Below are 16,051 nucleotides of genomic sequence, written 5' to 3'. Positions count from 1 at the left end.
TGGCCAAGGACTTTGTGAGCCTCATGCTCTGCCAGGGAGGAGGGGAAGCCAGGAGGAAGCAGAGACAGGACACCTGACCCAAACTGACCAAAGAGGTATTCCATACCACAGCACGTCATGCCCAGGATGTAACGGGGAGTTAGCTGGAAGGGCTGGGAGACTGCAGGGTTGGAGGAGGTATTGGTAAGTGCTTGGTCGGGCTTGGGGGGCAAGTTATCGGTTGGTTGGTGGTGAGGTGTTGTATTGTCTTCCCTTGTTATTTCCTTTATCATTGTTATTATTGGTGGTAGCAGTAGTGGTTTGTGTTATACCTTAGTTACTAAACTGTTCTTATCTCAACCCGTGGGAGTTGCATTCTTTTTTGATTCTCCTCTCCGTCCCGCCGGGAGTAGGGGGAGGGAAAGAAGGGGGGGAGTGAGTGAACGAGTTACCTGACTGGGTTTAAACCACAACACATCCAAATAGCCATCCAGGGAGAACTCTGCCATACTCATAGCGGTATCAGTAAGTACCGATGGCATTAATTCTTATTTGTGAAACAGAATAAAATTTGTGAGTAAGAACTTGCTGGAATTATAAAAGGTCACTCCAAATTAAGGTTTCTAAATATAAGATGAGCCAGAGGAAATTAATTGTGAAAAATCATGAAATTGGCATTATCTCACATTCACTTCTCCCTTCACTGCAATGAATGAAAGGCTAACCTCCGAAATTGTGTTTCCATTATCCTCTGGTATCTCTAAACATCAGATTGCCACAGGAGTCACACATTCACATTCTGCAAAAATCTCAAGGCTTCTACACGACAGCTACCCTGCTGTCTGGAAAATGCACAGATGATAATGCAAAAATCACCAAAACACATTTTATCTTCTGAATGAGAAAAGCAGGTGTAGAAAGCCTATTCAGTATTTTGCCAAATATTTGTTTACTTGACCGCCTAACCTGTAGAAGCACATCTAACACTGCAGCATCATGTGTTTCCATTTGGAGACTAATTTAGCAAGACTCATGAACTCAGATGGCCAAGTGAAGCAGTTGTGACCTGGACAACTCAGTCAGCTGTGACTGCTAGTTTAGACTTATAACAATAAAACATGGACAGGCAACTGTCAAGGACACAAGGTAACATAGGTACCACACCCACAAACAAAAGTTAACAAAAATACAGCAGGAACTTCTGCAATTTCATATATGCAGACATACGTATATGCATTTATGTATGTCCAATACATTGGACAAAATGGACAATGTGTCCCTGCCCATGGCAAGGGGATTGGAACTAGATGATCTTAAGGTCCTTTCCAACCCTAACTATTCAATGATTCTACGTATATGGATGATATTTATATTGGGCATATATATATATGTGTGTGTACATACAACTGCAGAATTTTCTGCTCTGTGTTTCCTCAATACATGTATTGGACATGCATATATGTACACGTATGCATGTCCATATGAATGCATATGTATAATGTACGTATATATATATGCATGCGCGCATGTATATAACTACACAAACATATACAGAGAAAACAGCTAAACCTTGTAACTAATTATCAAAAAGCAATCTAGCCTACTCAGCTTTTCTCCTTCAAAAATCCACGTCTGTTGAAGTGCTCTTGTAGACAACCTTGCTTTGCAATATGCCTTGAATATTCATAAAATGGAAATCAGAAGTTACAGAGCAGGATGTGGGTCCATATGGAAAATGGTTACGTGCTCAGTTTCTGATAAAACAAGGATCATTCAAGGAAAGGCTAGAACTAACTAAACACCATACCACCTGGAAGTTTTGCATCTCACCCCCTAACCTTTCATAATGCTTCTGTTATTTTGGGGCAAATTTCCCTAAATTCAAATTGTAAAGACTTGAGAACAGTCTATTTATAACTCAGAAAACAGCTAGATTACAATTATTGAAGGTCCTCTGAAATTTCACTTTAATTTTCTAAGTGAAGAAGCAGATGTAACAAGTTTTCTCCTTTCCCTTTCACAAGCTAAGCTTTGTGTACATTCTCCTGGGCAGCAATTTGCTAGGAAGTGCTGCGACTTGGCAATTTCTTTAGCAATTAGACTGGCCAATAGAAGTACAGTGTTTCAGCATGGATAGACAAGCTTGACAGAAAGATCTATCAGCTGTTCAGCCCACACTGCTGTACAAATGAGGAAATGACTGGAATATTAATTGCCTTTAAACAGAAGTAATTACCCACTTTTGTAAGACTACTAGCAGGCAGAAATAGATACCAGAATAGAATATTATGAAAAATGTTTCATTTTTCTGGCTTTAATTGTGCATTTGAGGATGAAAGAGCAAATCCACTTCTTGCATATCTCTTCTCCCTTTCCCTGCTCTGACATTCCACAGTATCTTACAGTTTTTACTTTGCATGAGAATGTGGAACAGTGTGAATGGATTTGATGCTTAACTACTGAAATCCCAATTTCCAGTTTCCTATTTTTGTCCTCTGATTGAGATTTGTTAGGCTCTGCTGGTTTTGAAGAAAATGACATGTTGAATTTTTTTCAGACAAAACATTTTTAAAAGCTTCATGCATACACCAATTCATGCACATCCTAAAAACATCTAAGGCACTATCTCTTTGAATTCATCTGCTTGAATGACAGTACATGGGTTTGAAGTTTCTTAGGCAATACATTGAAATAAAGCTTAGCTGCATAATTACATTGTGAAAAAAACTCAATATTTTGATACTCAATACATTTATTCGCAAACTATATTCCAATATTTATAAGCATTCTAAAAGGAAGGGTTTGCACTGCATTTCTCATTCGGCTGCTTGCCTCAGATTTTCACTCTTTTTAATGGACATGCAGAAGATTTATTCTGAAGGAAAGTTAATGTATGACATTCAACTCGGCTACAGCCTCTTTCAAAAGAAGTAAAATCCAGCTCACGACTTGAAAACACAGACTATTTGCAGTAATATCTTTAGTTGCTCAGAATACCAGTCTTTGTCTGCGACCTACCAGAACTAGAGAGGAAAGGGAAGGGTTTATACCATAGTATAACAGAGTTGATTCCTTACCTGGCTGCCATTTTAACCCCATTTCATGTTAGCCGAGCAGCTTCTTTCAGCAACGAATACAGATAGTGGAAAAGAGGACATACTCTCAAACTACCAACTCTTTGATAACTTAGCTTCACAATTGATACTAAGTGGAAATCTGCCCTTACCGTATTTCTAAGAGTACTGATCTCAAGTCTTTGTTGGAATAACATCACTGTAATGCATGTCTGCCTCATTCACTATGATTCATGATTTTTTTCCTATTGCTCTTAATTGCAGAAGTCTGAAAACTGCTCCCTCACAAGATTCATTTTGGAAAGGTAAGAGAAATCATCTGATACTACATTGTTTTTTATATATGTACTTCTATCCATTTGGCTGCAGAATTAACCCACACGCTTATGCTTTTACTGTTTCAGTTGAACCAAACAGAAAATAAATGTATACATTTATGGATATTCCCTAATTCTAAATGTGTTAATATAGGTACAATTTTGCAGACTACACAATGACATCCTTTCCTAAGATGGAAGCAATATGAATGTGTTGGATGTGTTACCTAGACTAACATAACACCACTTTCAGAAAGCTATTGTATTGGCAGGAAAATCTCCATGAGAAAATGTTTTTCTTACACTACTCAAACAAATGGGTCTGTACAGGGACAGGCTGTAGTTCTAAAAAATTAATAGTGAAACAACAAGAACAGATTGTCAAAGTCCCACCCTTTCATTAGGCTAGAACATACCTGGCATGCTGATGGATGGCTGTGATTGAGGTCCCACTGGGAAGATACTATGTCAACAGACTTTTCAGCCATATTAAGTAAATTCATCCAGCCTTGGAAAAGAGACAAATGGGATGGTGCACTGTCTGAATAGTTGATACCTTCAGGAATATTTTCCACAAGAGCAACCCTGAGAATAGATAAGGAAAGAATAACCACTTAACAAAAGCACTTTTCTGCATTAAAAAGTTCCAAATTGTAAAGAATGTCAGGTTTTGGGCCTGTGATTCAACATCTGCTCCCAGAGGCTCTCAGCAGTGTGCCACCCTGCAACTCATTCTGAAGTTGCTGAATGTCATGCTCTGCACTTCCCAAAACAATTAAATGCAGAAATGACCTACTCTAATGCAGCAAAGCCAGTTAAGCTTTTGAAGCTCTGTGAAACTAACTTAAATATGTAAAAACTTACTTCTAATAACACAGTAAGTGGGAATTAGTCCTTAAGGTGAGGATGGGAAGAATGAAACAATCTCTTCTTGTGTTGCCACTCTCATTTTTGCATTTAATTTCTTCTCTCTAAGCAAAGTGGTGAAATGTATATTGCCTGGCATTCTCTTAGGTCTGCTTTTATAGCTGACATTTCATTACACTGCAGTCTCTATACATGAATTCTCCCCTTCCAACTGCTATAAGCTGCCTAATTTCTGTGCTTTTGTTTACCTGTGTAATACTCTAATTGGGACCCAGTGTTTAAGAAAGGAGAACTATGCCATTTTAATTTCCTGTTGTTTTTTGAAGGCTCCTTAATCTTATTGTCTATATTATTGAAAAGCAAATCACATTACACACATTCGCATGGATCCAAGGAGGTAAACTAACATTGTAGTAAACTGACAGTTCAAAATATGCTCCTCTGCTTCAGGGAAATTATACGTTTCATGCAGCACACTGCCTCCCTTCTAGGTTTCCCTAAATTGCAGCAGGTAAAGCTCCTCTCTACACTCAATAGAGAAATCTTACAAATAAACACACGTCAAACAAGATTCCCAATTCTGTCTGTAGGTAAACAGATTAAATTTTCAGCTTATGCAGATGGCACTTCTGTAAGTGCTCCTAACATCTGCCACTTTTACTGTAAATCATACAAACTAGATTTAGGAAGGCTGTAGTAGGGATTTGAAGAATACTCATTTTCATTGTATCCAAGTACATTGAGTACTTCTAGTCTGTTTCTGTACTTATTAACAGCATTAATTATCAAATCCAATATGAATATAATTTTTAAACTTTTTTAAGTAAATAATTAATACCAGCCTTTAGTGTAAATGAGAATTGTACACTTTTTGACTGGGTCACATAGAACCTTTTACAGCTTTTTCACAATATCAAGCATATTTCTGAAGTTAACCCGTTAAAAGACTGAAGATTAGTACCCTGTAGTAATGTAAAGAAAACCCATCAAGAACTGTGATAAAGTAAACCTGTCATAATTATCACATTCTTACTCTCCTGGCTTGGCAAAAAATCCCCCCCAAAACTAGAACATGCACAGCTCCTCCTTTCATTAAACATTCAAGTACATTCTCTTATTCTCTAAAATCTGCCAGTCAGCATATATATCACTAAACTGCAATTACTGATGGTGTTCTCAATAACATACTTTGAACATGGTATTCTAGTGATTAACATTAAACTTCACTGCAGTAACAAAGTTGTAAAAACAGTAAATTGACTGTAAAAGGTTAAATACACAACTTGATTTCTTAATGTCTTCAAAGTTTACTTCATTCTAAAACATTCCACCTACCTTGTTTATGAACTTTTCAAAGTAACTAATGCCTTAAATATTTAGAGCTTATATTAGTCTATTAGCAATGCCATGCTTCTAAAAAGAATCTATTTTACTCTAACACTTAAGGTTTTAGACTTCTTTCTGCTGCACCTAATCCTGTTATGAAACTTTTGTTAGGTCCCTTGAAAGTGTAGTTAGTTTTTTCTCAATAGTTAACATCACTAATCATAGTGCAGCTCTTAGCAGTGTTCATGTTCCTAGAGCTATTTTATGAAGAGCTGCAGGATGGCCACCTTCAAAGAGCAAGAAATCAAAGCAGAGAAGGTAAAGTTATATTTACAAGGACATAAACCCTCCCTCACCCAACAATCCAGCAGCAAAGAGAAACGACTCCATGTCTTCCTGGCCTCTGCCATCCCCTACCCAGTCACGTACAGATACAGGAGGGAGTTACTTTGAATATTCTCCAAAGACATTCCTCAGATCAAATGATTATTCAAAAGATAATCTATCAAAAGTGATTCAGATTTATCTAAAATTAAAAGTGCACAAGATTTGTTCAAAATTTGTCAGCATTAGAATATCACCTGACATACAGTGTTTTCTGGTTGAACCTATGCAAACAAATATACAGCAACCCACAAAGGAACTCATAGGACTGAATCTGTCATGGTCACTTCCAATGGCTTGTAGTTGTGTTTCCCATGTACTGAAGTCCTGCCACACTGGAAAGCATTAGCTTAACTTCCATTCTTCCTAACTCTGTCTTTGGCAAGTTGAAAGTTGACAAAAAGGTAACACAGTCTTCAGAAGGGCTGACAACCTGGAGATCATGTAGCTCAACCCTCCTTGCCAAAGCAAGGTCAGTGACAGCAGTTTCTCAAGACACTGTCCCATCAGGTTTTGAATATCTCCAGTATCTCCAGGTCCAAGAAGATTAGCATGTTATATTCGAGACTAGGGCCCTAATCCAGCCAAACACATACACACTTATTTCCGATATAAGGATTTCAAGTTATTTAGGCCTGAAGTCGAGGAAAATGCTCTATCTACATATTATAAACCCAGATTCCAGAAGTGGCTGGAAGCTAAACCTAAAAGTGTAATGGAGTAAGACCTGCAGGTTTGCATCATTGCTCTATAGATACATTTGGGAAGAGAAACCATGAAGATATGTAAAAAAAATTGGGCTCTTATTCCTTTCCGTATGTTAAAACCATCTACTTGTTCAAAGAACGTAGCAAGACAAATCTGCTGGGCAAAAGGATATTCATCTCTCTCTTAAAAGGATCCTTGTCAGGAACAAGGTGCCACTTGGTAAGAAAGTCTGTCCTAACTGTTGGGCTGAACTTGCTCTTCACTAGGGGATCAGCTCTTAACTTTTCAATCTGCATAGTTTTCAGCAGGCTACAGTACTAGCACTAAATACAGAATGTGACACACCTCCTCTCATTCTATAATTTGGGTTTGATTATCTTTGTTCTAATTGAATACTGTTAAAATTGCATGAAATGCAATGGAAACAGCAACACATCTGGTGAAGGGTCTAGAGCTCAAGTCTTATGAGGACCTGCCAAGGGAACTGGGGCTGTGTAGCCCAGAGTAAAGCAAGCTGTGGGGAGACATTATTGTACTCTACAACTACCTGAAAGGACGTTGTAGTGAGGTTGGTGTTGGTCTCTTCTCCCAGGTAACAAGTAACAGGACAAGAGGAAATAGCCTCAGGTTGCACAAGGGGCAACCTGATGTTTGATGTTAGGGAAAATTTCTTCAAGAGGGTTGCCAAGAATTGGAACAGGCTGCCCAGGGAAGTGGCCGAGTCATCATCCCTGGAGGTATTTAAAAGACGTGTAGATGTGGCGCTTCGGGACATGGTTTAGTGGTGGGCTTAACAGTGCTAATAGTTAGACTTGATCTTAAAGGTCTTTTCCAACCTAAATGATTCTATGTAACAGAAGCGAAATGCATTCCCGTTAGTGAAACTGTTAGTCAGAACAGATAGTATCTGTTAATATATTTCCTAGTCTTCGATTTAACCAAATAGTAAGTACTTTGTGTCCTTTGACATTTCATTTATCAAGGGCACCAGTTAAAATGTTGTTTTCATGGTTTAGAATTCCTCTTAATAATGAAATGATTCTGCCAACCCCCCCAATATATTTCCCTATTTACTCAAAAACTCAACATCAAACTCAGAATTAACAAAAAAAGTCAACCACAAGTTTTTAAACTAAGTGACTTTGCCTTCATAATCTTCCCTTTTCCTTTAGTAAAACAGCAAAGTTCCTTTAACACAAAAGTGCTTAGTCAATAAAAGTTTTGTTAAACCTTCTGTGCAAAAGTTTGAGTCTGCAAGCCCCAATTCAATCAATAAAAGCTAAATTTAGCTCTCATTTTCATTCCAATATAACCCACAAAGAGGTTTTTAAAATATAGAATAACAAAAACTTCCATGAGAGAAGGTCATTCACAGACCTTGAGGAAGATCAGGAACGGTGACATAATTTAGTCTGCAAAATGGCATACTAACAAAGCAAAACAGAACAAATGTAGCATGGAGATTAAAACAGACACTTCCTACACTCAAAATCATTAGCAGATAACCTTACACCTGCTGGATGAAATGTCCTTCCCTTCACCGATTTCCTGGTGTTCCATTTCATCTATTAATGCCAACACAGGCTACACTGTGGTTATATAGCTGAATATGCTCAAACCTACCTCACACAGACTGAGAAACCTGAATGTAACTTTACATGATTTCTGTGAAGCTATAGAGAGACAGGGGTCAGAGCTGAGATTCAAACTCCTGAAAGCCAACAGAAATGTCGTAAGCAGTATAATGGCATTTAATGCCCAACAAAGTACAGACCTTGACCTCAATAAGACGACTCTTCTAAATTCAGCTACATGACTTGCATTTAGCAATTCCAAGTAAATTTTGTCCCAGGCTAAGGGTTCATCACCTTTGAAAATTCTGTGGTCAGACAGTGAGAAGGCTTGTTTCTGATATACCAATTTTTTCCTCTGAAGGGAATAGATATACTTTTAGTTTAGCATATGGGTTAATTAGAGTAGAAAGAGGTCTAGGGCAGTGAAAATAGGCAGAAGCTGTATGTCTGTCTCTTGAATACACTTGGGGTTATTTGGGTTATTAGCAAAAATTTATAGCTCTGTTGAAGAGTTTAGCTGTAACTACTACATAACTATAAAAGTTCTCATAATTTCAACTTCACAACATATTAAAATGATAAGGTATAGAACATTAATCCTCCAGTCTGTCTCAATACAGACTCATCCAGTAAAGAAAATCCAGGTCATACGTGTAATGGACCGTGAACTCAAGCTAAGTACTCAAAACTACCTAGGTTATTAGCATCTAACTGAAAGTACCAGAAGCTCTGTAACAGTCCTCTAAAACTGGCGGGACACATGTACGTGCATTTGTACATGTGCATGTGCCCGAGTGTATGCACACGACAAAAGCTCTGTGCTGACATTTACCTGTCTGCTTTTTGAATTTTAGTCATGAAAACTTTGATCTCCAGAAACAAAATCTTGGGATGCTGAATGCCTGGTTTAAGACTACATTTTGAATGAGATATGTAGTGAATGCAGATAAGTGCATTAGATATATTTTTTCTGCAGACGTGCAGCATTAGGGTCCAGGTACAGAGTTTTATCTGAATATTTCTGAGTTATGTGATAGAGTAGATTAGTGTGATGCTTAAACTGAAAAGCTGCTGTTAACGCCTCCTGAAAAATAGGTATTTTCAACAGGATTCCACGTGCCCAATGATAAAACACTGCAATGAGCATATTAACAATTACTAAGATATCAAACTGTGCTGGAATTTGAGAGAAACATAGCATCAGTCTGTGTTCTGAAGGAAGATTCATCTCTTGATTTTCTTTGTATTCAGAATCTGGTAACCAGTCATGAGATATGAGAGCAAAAAGGTAAAAACCTGTTGTATATGAGGCCTAACTAGATAGTTTAAAGCAGATTTCCTAACTTCCCTTTCCCTGGACATGTGAATTGCAACCTAGGGGAATAAAAAGGGAGTGGTCTAACAGTTTTAAAGGTGTGCATGTAAATGGGACTACTAGACTGTTGTGTTGGAGCATATAAAGAAATAGAGCTATAGCTACAGCATGCAGCACAGCAGTGTTACTTTTAGCTGTGCTGCCACAAGCAGAAGAGGCGCATACTCATCCCAGGCTTTTGCTCCTCATCACAGCAGTGGGTCAGTGACTCCTCAGTCTCACTGCTCACCTGGGCCAGTGTGGCACCCTGGCTCAAGAAAGACCCACAGCATTTTGCATTACAAATGCAAGACATGCAGATAATTTGCTAAGTTACATGTAGCTAGCTAGGGACGGTTAAGCCATTTTGCACCTACTGCAGTTTGACTGATTTCCTAACCACTGGCCTAAATTCTGTGAATGCCATCTGTGACCAGACTCAAAAGAGACAGGCCTCTTCAGCTAAGTGAGTGGCCTGATCCTATTTAACATACAGCTGCAGGAGGTGGCTGTGGCACCAAAGCAGGAATAAACAGCCCTGCCAACTTCAAGTGCTCACTGAACTTCAGCTTTAAGCACTTCAGCTAATGCCCAGATAGGAAGTTGCTTCTCAGCTTTCCCCTTCTATGGCTGCTTCTTCTTTGTAGTTAGTCTCCTTTCAATTTTTCTTATCACTCCACAGAAGTGACTGACGTATGCTAACTATACAGCAACACATATTTTAACTCCTCACCATTTAGGCCTTTTTATATTTTCCATAGTCAACTTGGGAGATCACTTTGTTATTGCTATTCCCACATAATTGTTTTTTTGTGCCCACTCATCACAATGTCTACAAGCCAAATATAGCATGCAGACATGCACAATGCATCCATCAAACCTGGCAGATTTTACGTGCCAGATTCTTGGTTGGTACAACATAAAAACTAAGAATTTCAGTCAGCAGTTATGTCAGAGGAAAAATATTGGTTTTTAGCAGTGAAAGATTAGACTCAGTTCTGTGGGCCTACAGAATAAGGAACTTGAAGCACTCCAGGAATACCTTTTCTCTTTGGACTGCCCTGTGGAAAAAGATGATTCCCTCCCTCTTACACCATCATCTTCAGAACCTACCAACAATAACATCTTATTGTTTCAACTCTCCTCAAGTGAGGAGCACACAATATTGTAACAAACCACAGGCACAGAAGTTTCACAAGAAGCACCCACTGTACAAAACCACAAGTCATCTAAGGTTCGAACCTGTGAACGATTTCTAATTAAATGTATTTTAGGTGATGAAATTATATTTACACAATTGTATCTCAGATGCAAGTTTCAATTCTCAAAGGCAAAACTGCATCCAAAAGAGGGAAAGAATTGACCAGATGTTTTACAATGTCACTTCAACCTACTGGGGACAATATTTCCCCTGTGCCAAAGCAAATCTGAACCTTAGAAATTAAATCTAGCCTGCCATAACCATTTTAATACTGGAACTAAGAGAGCAGCCATATAATGTATCGAATGAAAAATGAGCACAGACATGGGAAAGAAAGAATAAATAGCAAACATTAAAGATCTTCATTTGTTTGTAATGATATGACTGATTTTTGCCTCAGTTCACAAAAATATATAAAGCGCAACTGAGCATTGAGCCTTTAAGCAGCCTTATTGATTTTCTTAGGGCTTCTCATATACTTGATGCAGACTTCGGCTTTTACTTGAATTATGCAGGTCAGTCCAGCTCAATACTGACCTTTTCCCTCCACTATTACAAATCCAGGCTCATACCAAAATAATCCTTATCAACTGCCCCTTGCTCCATAAACAGAATGCTGAAATGAAGGTTGTTGATTTCATTGTATAAAATTATTTAACATTGTTAAGACTCGGTAACAAATGCCTCATAAACAAACAAAAATCCCCTTAGAATGCAACTGAAGGGATCAGGCAAAATATGTGTAAAGACCTTTCTGGAATAAAAATAATGTGTGGGTTTGCTTCAGGTGCTCTCCTTTAAGTTTCTAGCTCTGCTGAATTAAGCCTGAATCATAACAGCACACTTGCTGAAAAATATAACTGATTGTTAAAGTCCAGTATCAAACTGAGCAGCCAAGCCATAGAACCAGAAATAAGCATACCTACATTTAATAAAGGCAAGTGTAAAGACACAATAAAATATAAATCTATATGATAGAGGTCTTGTGCTACTCCTAGTTTTAATTTTGTAGATGAATTTGCCACACTTCATCTGGGGCTCCTTGTTACTCTAACAGTAGTAACAAACACAGTAGGATCCATCTTTGGCAAATTCCTTGGAATTACTGCATTGGGAGGTAGCAGCATGGGCTTCTGAAAATGTCCACTGACCATATACAATATTTGGGGTTGATATTTTAATATACAATATTTTAAGTACTGCTGCCTGAATTCTCATCATTCAAACTCTGCATCAGAGGCACGAGGCAAATTTAATCTGGTTTACTGTTTTGGGTGATGTTTTTTGTGTGGTTTATTTTGTTTGGAGTTTTTTTATGTTTGCTTTGTGGGGGTTTATGGTTATGTTAGCACCTTCCCTATAACAAGAAACATAGAATCAAGAAGCATAACAATATCGACTAAGACTTCTAATTATTATTCCTAATTATAATGCTCTGAAAGTCTGCTGCAGCTTACCTTTAGCTGCAGTAAATACAAGATCAGATATATTGATTTAAAAATGTGGTTACACTACTTACAAGCAGCTCTCACGGTAACACAGCAAGCCCTGGGCAGCATGCAGGAACTTAAAACAGAAGTTCCAAACTGAAATAGAAAAGGTTTCCTGGGTGATCAAGTACCTGTCCTTGCTACTTCAAACAATGTTTCATATGCGTTTATTCCTAAATTTTCTAGATAAGGAAAAGATAATAGAACAAGGAGGGGTTTTTATCACGACTTGTCATACTGGAATATTTTTTATGTTGCTGCTGTCATAGGCAGAAATCTGCTTCACTAGATATCCTTTTACTTGCTCTATCCTTTACCCTCAGTAACCCAGATCTCATGTCTCTCTCCTGTGATATTTTTACGGATGACAATCATTTCCTTTCTTAGCTTTCACCCTCACAGTCAAGTGCCTTTAGTGTCTTCTTTATTATATAAACTCTTCCTTCCTAGAACCTCCTCCTACTCACTATGAGTTCAACCTTCTTGGTTATTGGTGGTCAGTTACACATAGTATTCCAGATTAAAGCTTGTCAGTGCCATTGAAAATGACATTAATACTTCCTTTTTACTTCTGGTTACATCTTGCCTGATGTAAATAGCCTTGCACCTCTCTCTAAGCAATTCTATCTTCTTTTATGACAGTTTCCCTAAGGAACTGCTTCCCTTATACAGTATAAAGATAGAAAATCCAGTTAAATTAGAGTTGGACTACTGCCTAGGAGTGAATAAAATTAAACTGTTAACCAAAATGTTTCATATATCCTCATGAGAAACCAAAATACATATTTAAGATCCATTATAACCTTGCAAATTTGAAAAAGGGTTTTCCCATTCTCAATCTGACGAGGGGCAGTATGGGATCGCTTCTATTTATTTCCTGCCTTCAGATCATGTATTTTCTTGTTCAAATTTAATTCTGATGATGACTGTGGGTACACATATCTTTAGGAGGCTCCACAGTCAGCTATTTCTTTATTCATATATTTAAGTCAGAAAACTCACAAAACCAGACCTCTGTCATTCCCTGCTTCTGCATGACTGCTGTAATTTGTAAAGTTCAAGGAGTGAAGCAAAGTGAAGAGATACCAAGATTAAAGAAACAGAACGATTAAAAGCCAGATGATGGCTGAAATGTGTAGCAGACATAAGAAAAAGCTTTTCACAGCCCTTTACTGAAATGGTAAGCAACACGTTCTAACAAAGCAGCAGACAGTCGAAGTAGCCTTATTTCTCTCAAAGCTGCTTTTAAGGATGTTTTATTATTACTTTCAACTAATTCAAGAACAGTCTAACCACAGACCCTGAGGAATGATAAATTCCATGAGGTATGAAACATGGTAATTGTTGTGAAGCTGAGAGGACAAAAAGGTGAAAATACAGGGAGTCTGAAAAGAGCAATTTTGAAGCATTAACCCAGTCCCTGATAAGAAATTGTATCATGATCAGGATCTGCAGCAAAAAAGCTTAAAGAAATTCTGCTGAAAGACCCAGAATTAACTGTTAGCAAAGATGGTGGCAATCACCAAAATCACCTATGTCATACTGAATCCTAGGGATGTCAGACATCCCTGCAAGAAGTGGACATAAAAAGCTCACATGACTATAAGGAAGAACACCACTGCAGAAGGGAAGAAGGAACTCCAGCTGGCATTCCAGCAAACAAAACAGCAGACACTATCATCAAATAATTCAGGTTGGAAGTCCCCTACCTGTTCTAATGAGTAAATTAAGGAAAAAACCAAAAACCAAAAAAAAAACCCAAACCAAACCAAACAACCCACAAAAAAAAACCAACAATAACAAAAACCCAATACAGATAGGATGTGGAAAACTCACTACAGTGAGTGAGAGATCTGGAAATGATTAAATTATTATAGAACAAAACCAACTGTAAGACAGAAGATAGATACATAAAACCAAAAGTAAGGTTTATTTGGAAGATACTTCAATAGGAACACTAACTAGCAAAGCAAAAATATTCCCTAACGTACTCCAGTTGAACAAGTGTACTTATAAAGGGGTATGGACATTTGAAGCCAGAAATATCTACACAAAAACAGGCATGGATCCCTATGCATCCCTCACCTGAGTTTTTCAGTCCCTTCCCTTCCAAGCATTCCAGAAGGAAATAATTTTATTTTTTTTAAATAAACAAATTGTTGTACGTAGAAGACATCAACTGTTCTGTCAAAAAACATCAAGGCCCCAATCCAGAACCCTACACACAAAGTACCTTCTTGTACAAACCCCAACTGCCTAGTTGAATTATTGACTCCTTGAAATTTGTGCTTTCTATTGTGCTACAAAGAGCAACAAGAACATGAATAAAGCAACTTCATTAAAGAAGATGACTAAGTTTCAGCAAAAAATTGCTAAGCATTAGCAGAAATGTTTTGCTTCTACTTAGTAGCTATACACAAAATATTGTCATTTGTAATGAAAATCACTTTCTCAGATGTTGTTTTCAAAAACACAGCAAGATTCCACCATCTTAAAAAATGCTTTCTACTGCTTCAAAGTGGTTCTTTTTCACTGGAAATTGGACATGTTTTTTAAAATGGGATCATTTGTGTTACTGTTGCACTCCATGCCGAAATAGAGACTTCCAAGTAATCTTTATTACAAATGCTTTGCATATGAAATACATTTTGGATTAAAATGAACTTAATGAGATAAATATTGTTACTAAAAATCTTCTTTTTACTGTCATATTGCATAAAAATAAAAAGCAGCTAAGCATTTAAAATGAGATAAACTTGGAAAAAAGAAAGTAGTAAATTTAACATGTTAACTCTTCAAAGAATAGAAACACTTGGTTACGTAGGGGTGTTAGAGTAATTTGGAAGTAATTCTGTGTCATTCACCAAATGAGATAAAGACTATGAGAACAAGTGAAAACTCTACAGCCTTGCAGCACTATTTTCAACTTTCAACTCAGTAGTTACTTCACTAAATCTCATTCAAACATGGTAATTGCTGTTTCAGAGAGGTAGCAATACTCCAACAGAGGTACTCAGAGACAAGAATTAAGCACCTACAGGGTGCAGATGGAGATGGGTGCCCTGACTCTTTGCTGTTCCGAACAGCAATCAGGGCTTGCAGCCACACTCCCATCCTACACATGGCTCTCCACATACAGAGGAGAGCTTTCAAGAAGCTTTAAGAAAGATGACAGCATTATAACAAACAAAATCCCTCACAGTAAAATTAAAAGACCCAAGAAGGTCATAAACTGATTGTTTCATTTAGCAATGATAAATTCAGTTACACCATCTCCATGCTCTACTCTTGATTACTATGCTTTTCCACTTACATCCAATACCAATATGGGGACGTTATCACACCAAACCAGAGAGGGGTGAGCAGTGCCTTCCCTTTAAAACTGTTAACTTGCAGCTCCTTAAACAACAAAAAAGAGCCCTTATGGATTTTAAAAAATAATAATAATTTTTAGAAGAACCCTGCTGGAAATACAGTCCTCAGAAAATAAACAAAGATCCTTTCTTTATCTTTTCCTTTCCTGATGTAGAGATGGAAAATTTTCATTTATGCTACATCTCATGCAAGCCAGAATTCTGCCCAAACAATTTCAAGGCCAGTTAATGTGTACGCAACGCGATGACCTTCTAGAATGCATTAGCTTCTTAAAACATTGGCATTGAACAATAGGAAAGTATTTACCACATGCACTCATAAAACAAAAGAAAGTCATGGATCAGGGAGGTCAAAGTTTTGCTGCTACTTTTGACCTTGAACACAGACAAACACAGAATATTT

The 16,051-nt window shown here is 37.6% G+C and overlaps 1 protein-coding gene across 9 annotated transcripts in view; it reads right to left on the bottom strand.

Annotated features, from left to right (window-relative positions):
• The window catches only part of PLD5 (phospholipase D family member 5), a 163,347-nt gene that overhangs the window by 66,157 nt on the left and 81,139 nt on the right, over window positions 1–16,051 (bottom strand). For 5 of the 9 annotated variants that reach the window (XM_062637348.1, XM_062637350.1, XM_062637353.1 and 2 more), the window contains one exon: window positions 3,787–3,955. The exons of the other annotated variants lie outside the window; for them this stretch is intronic. In XM_062637348.1, the coding sequence (XP_062493332.1) occupies window positions 3,787–3,955 (169 nt within the window). The remainder of the gene's footprint in view (window positions 1–3,786; window positions 3,956–16,051) is intronic. 9 annotated transcript variants of the gene reach the window in all.

This window comes from Pezoporus occidentalis, unplaced genomic scaffold (genome assembly GCF_034315485.1).
Source record: "Pezoporus occidentalis ecotype Australia unplaced genomic scaffold, CSIRO_AGI_Poc_V1 ctg52, whole genome shotgun sequence".
NCBI lineage: Eukaryota > Metazoa > Chordata > Aves > Psittaciformes > Psittacidae > Pezoporus > Pezoporus occidentalis.
Note: the sequence above shows the minus strand (reverse complement) of the source record. Positions and strands in the feature narration are given on the sequence as shown.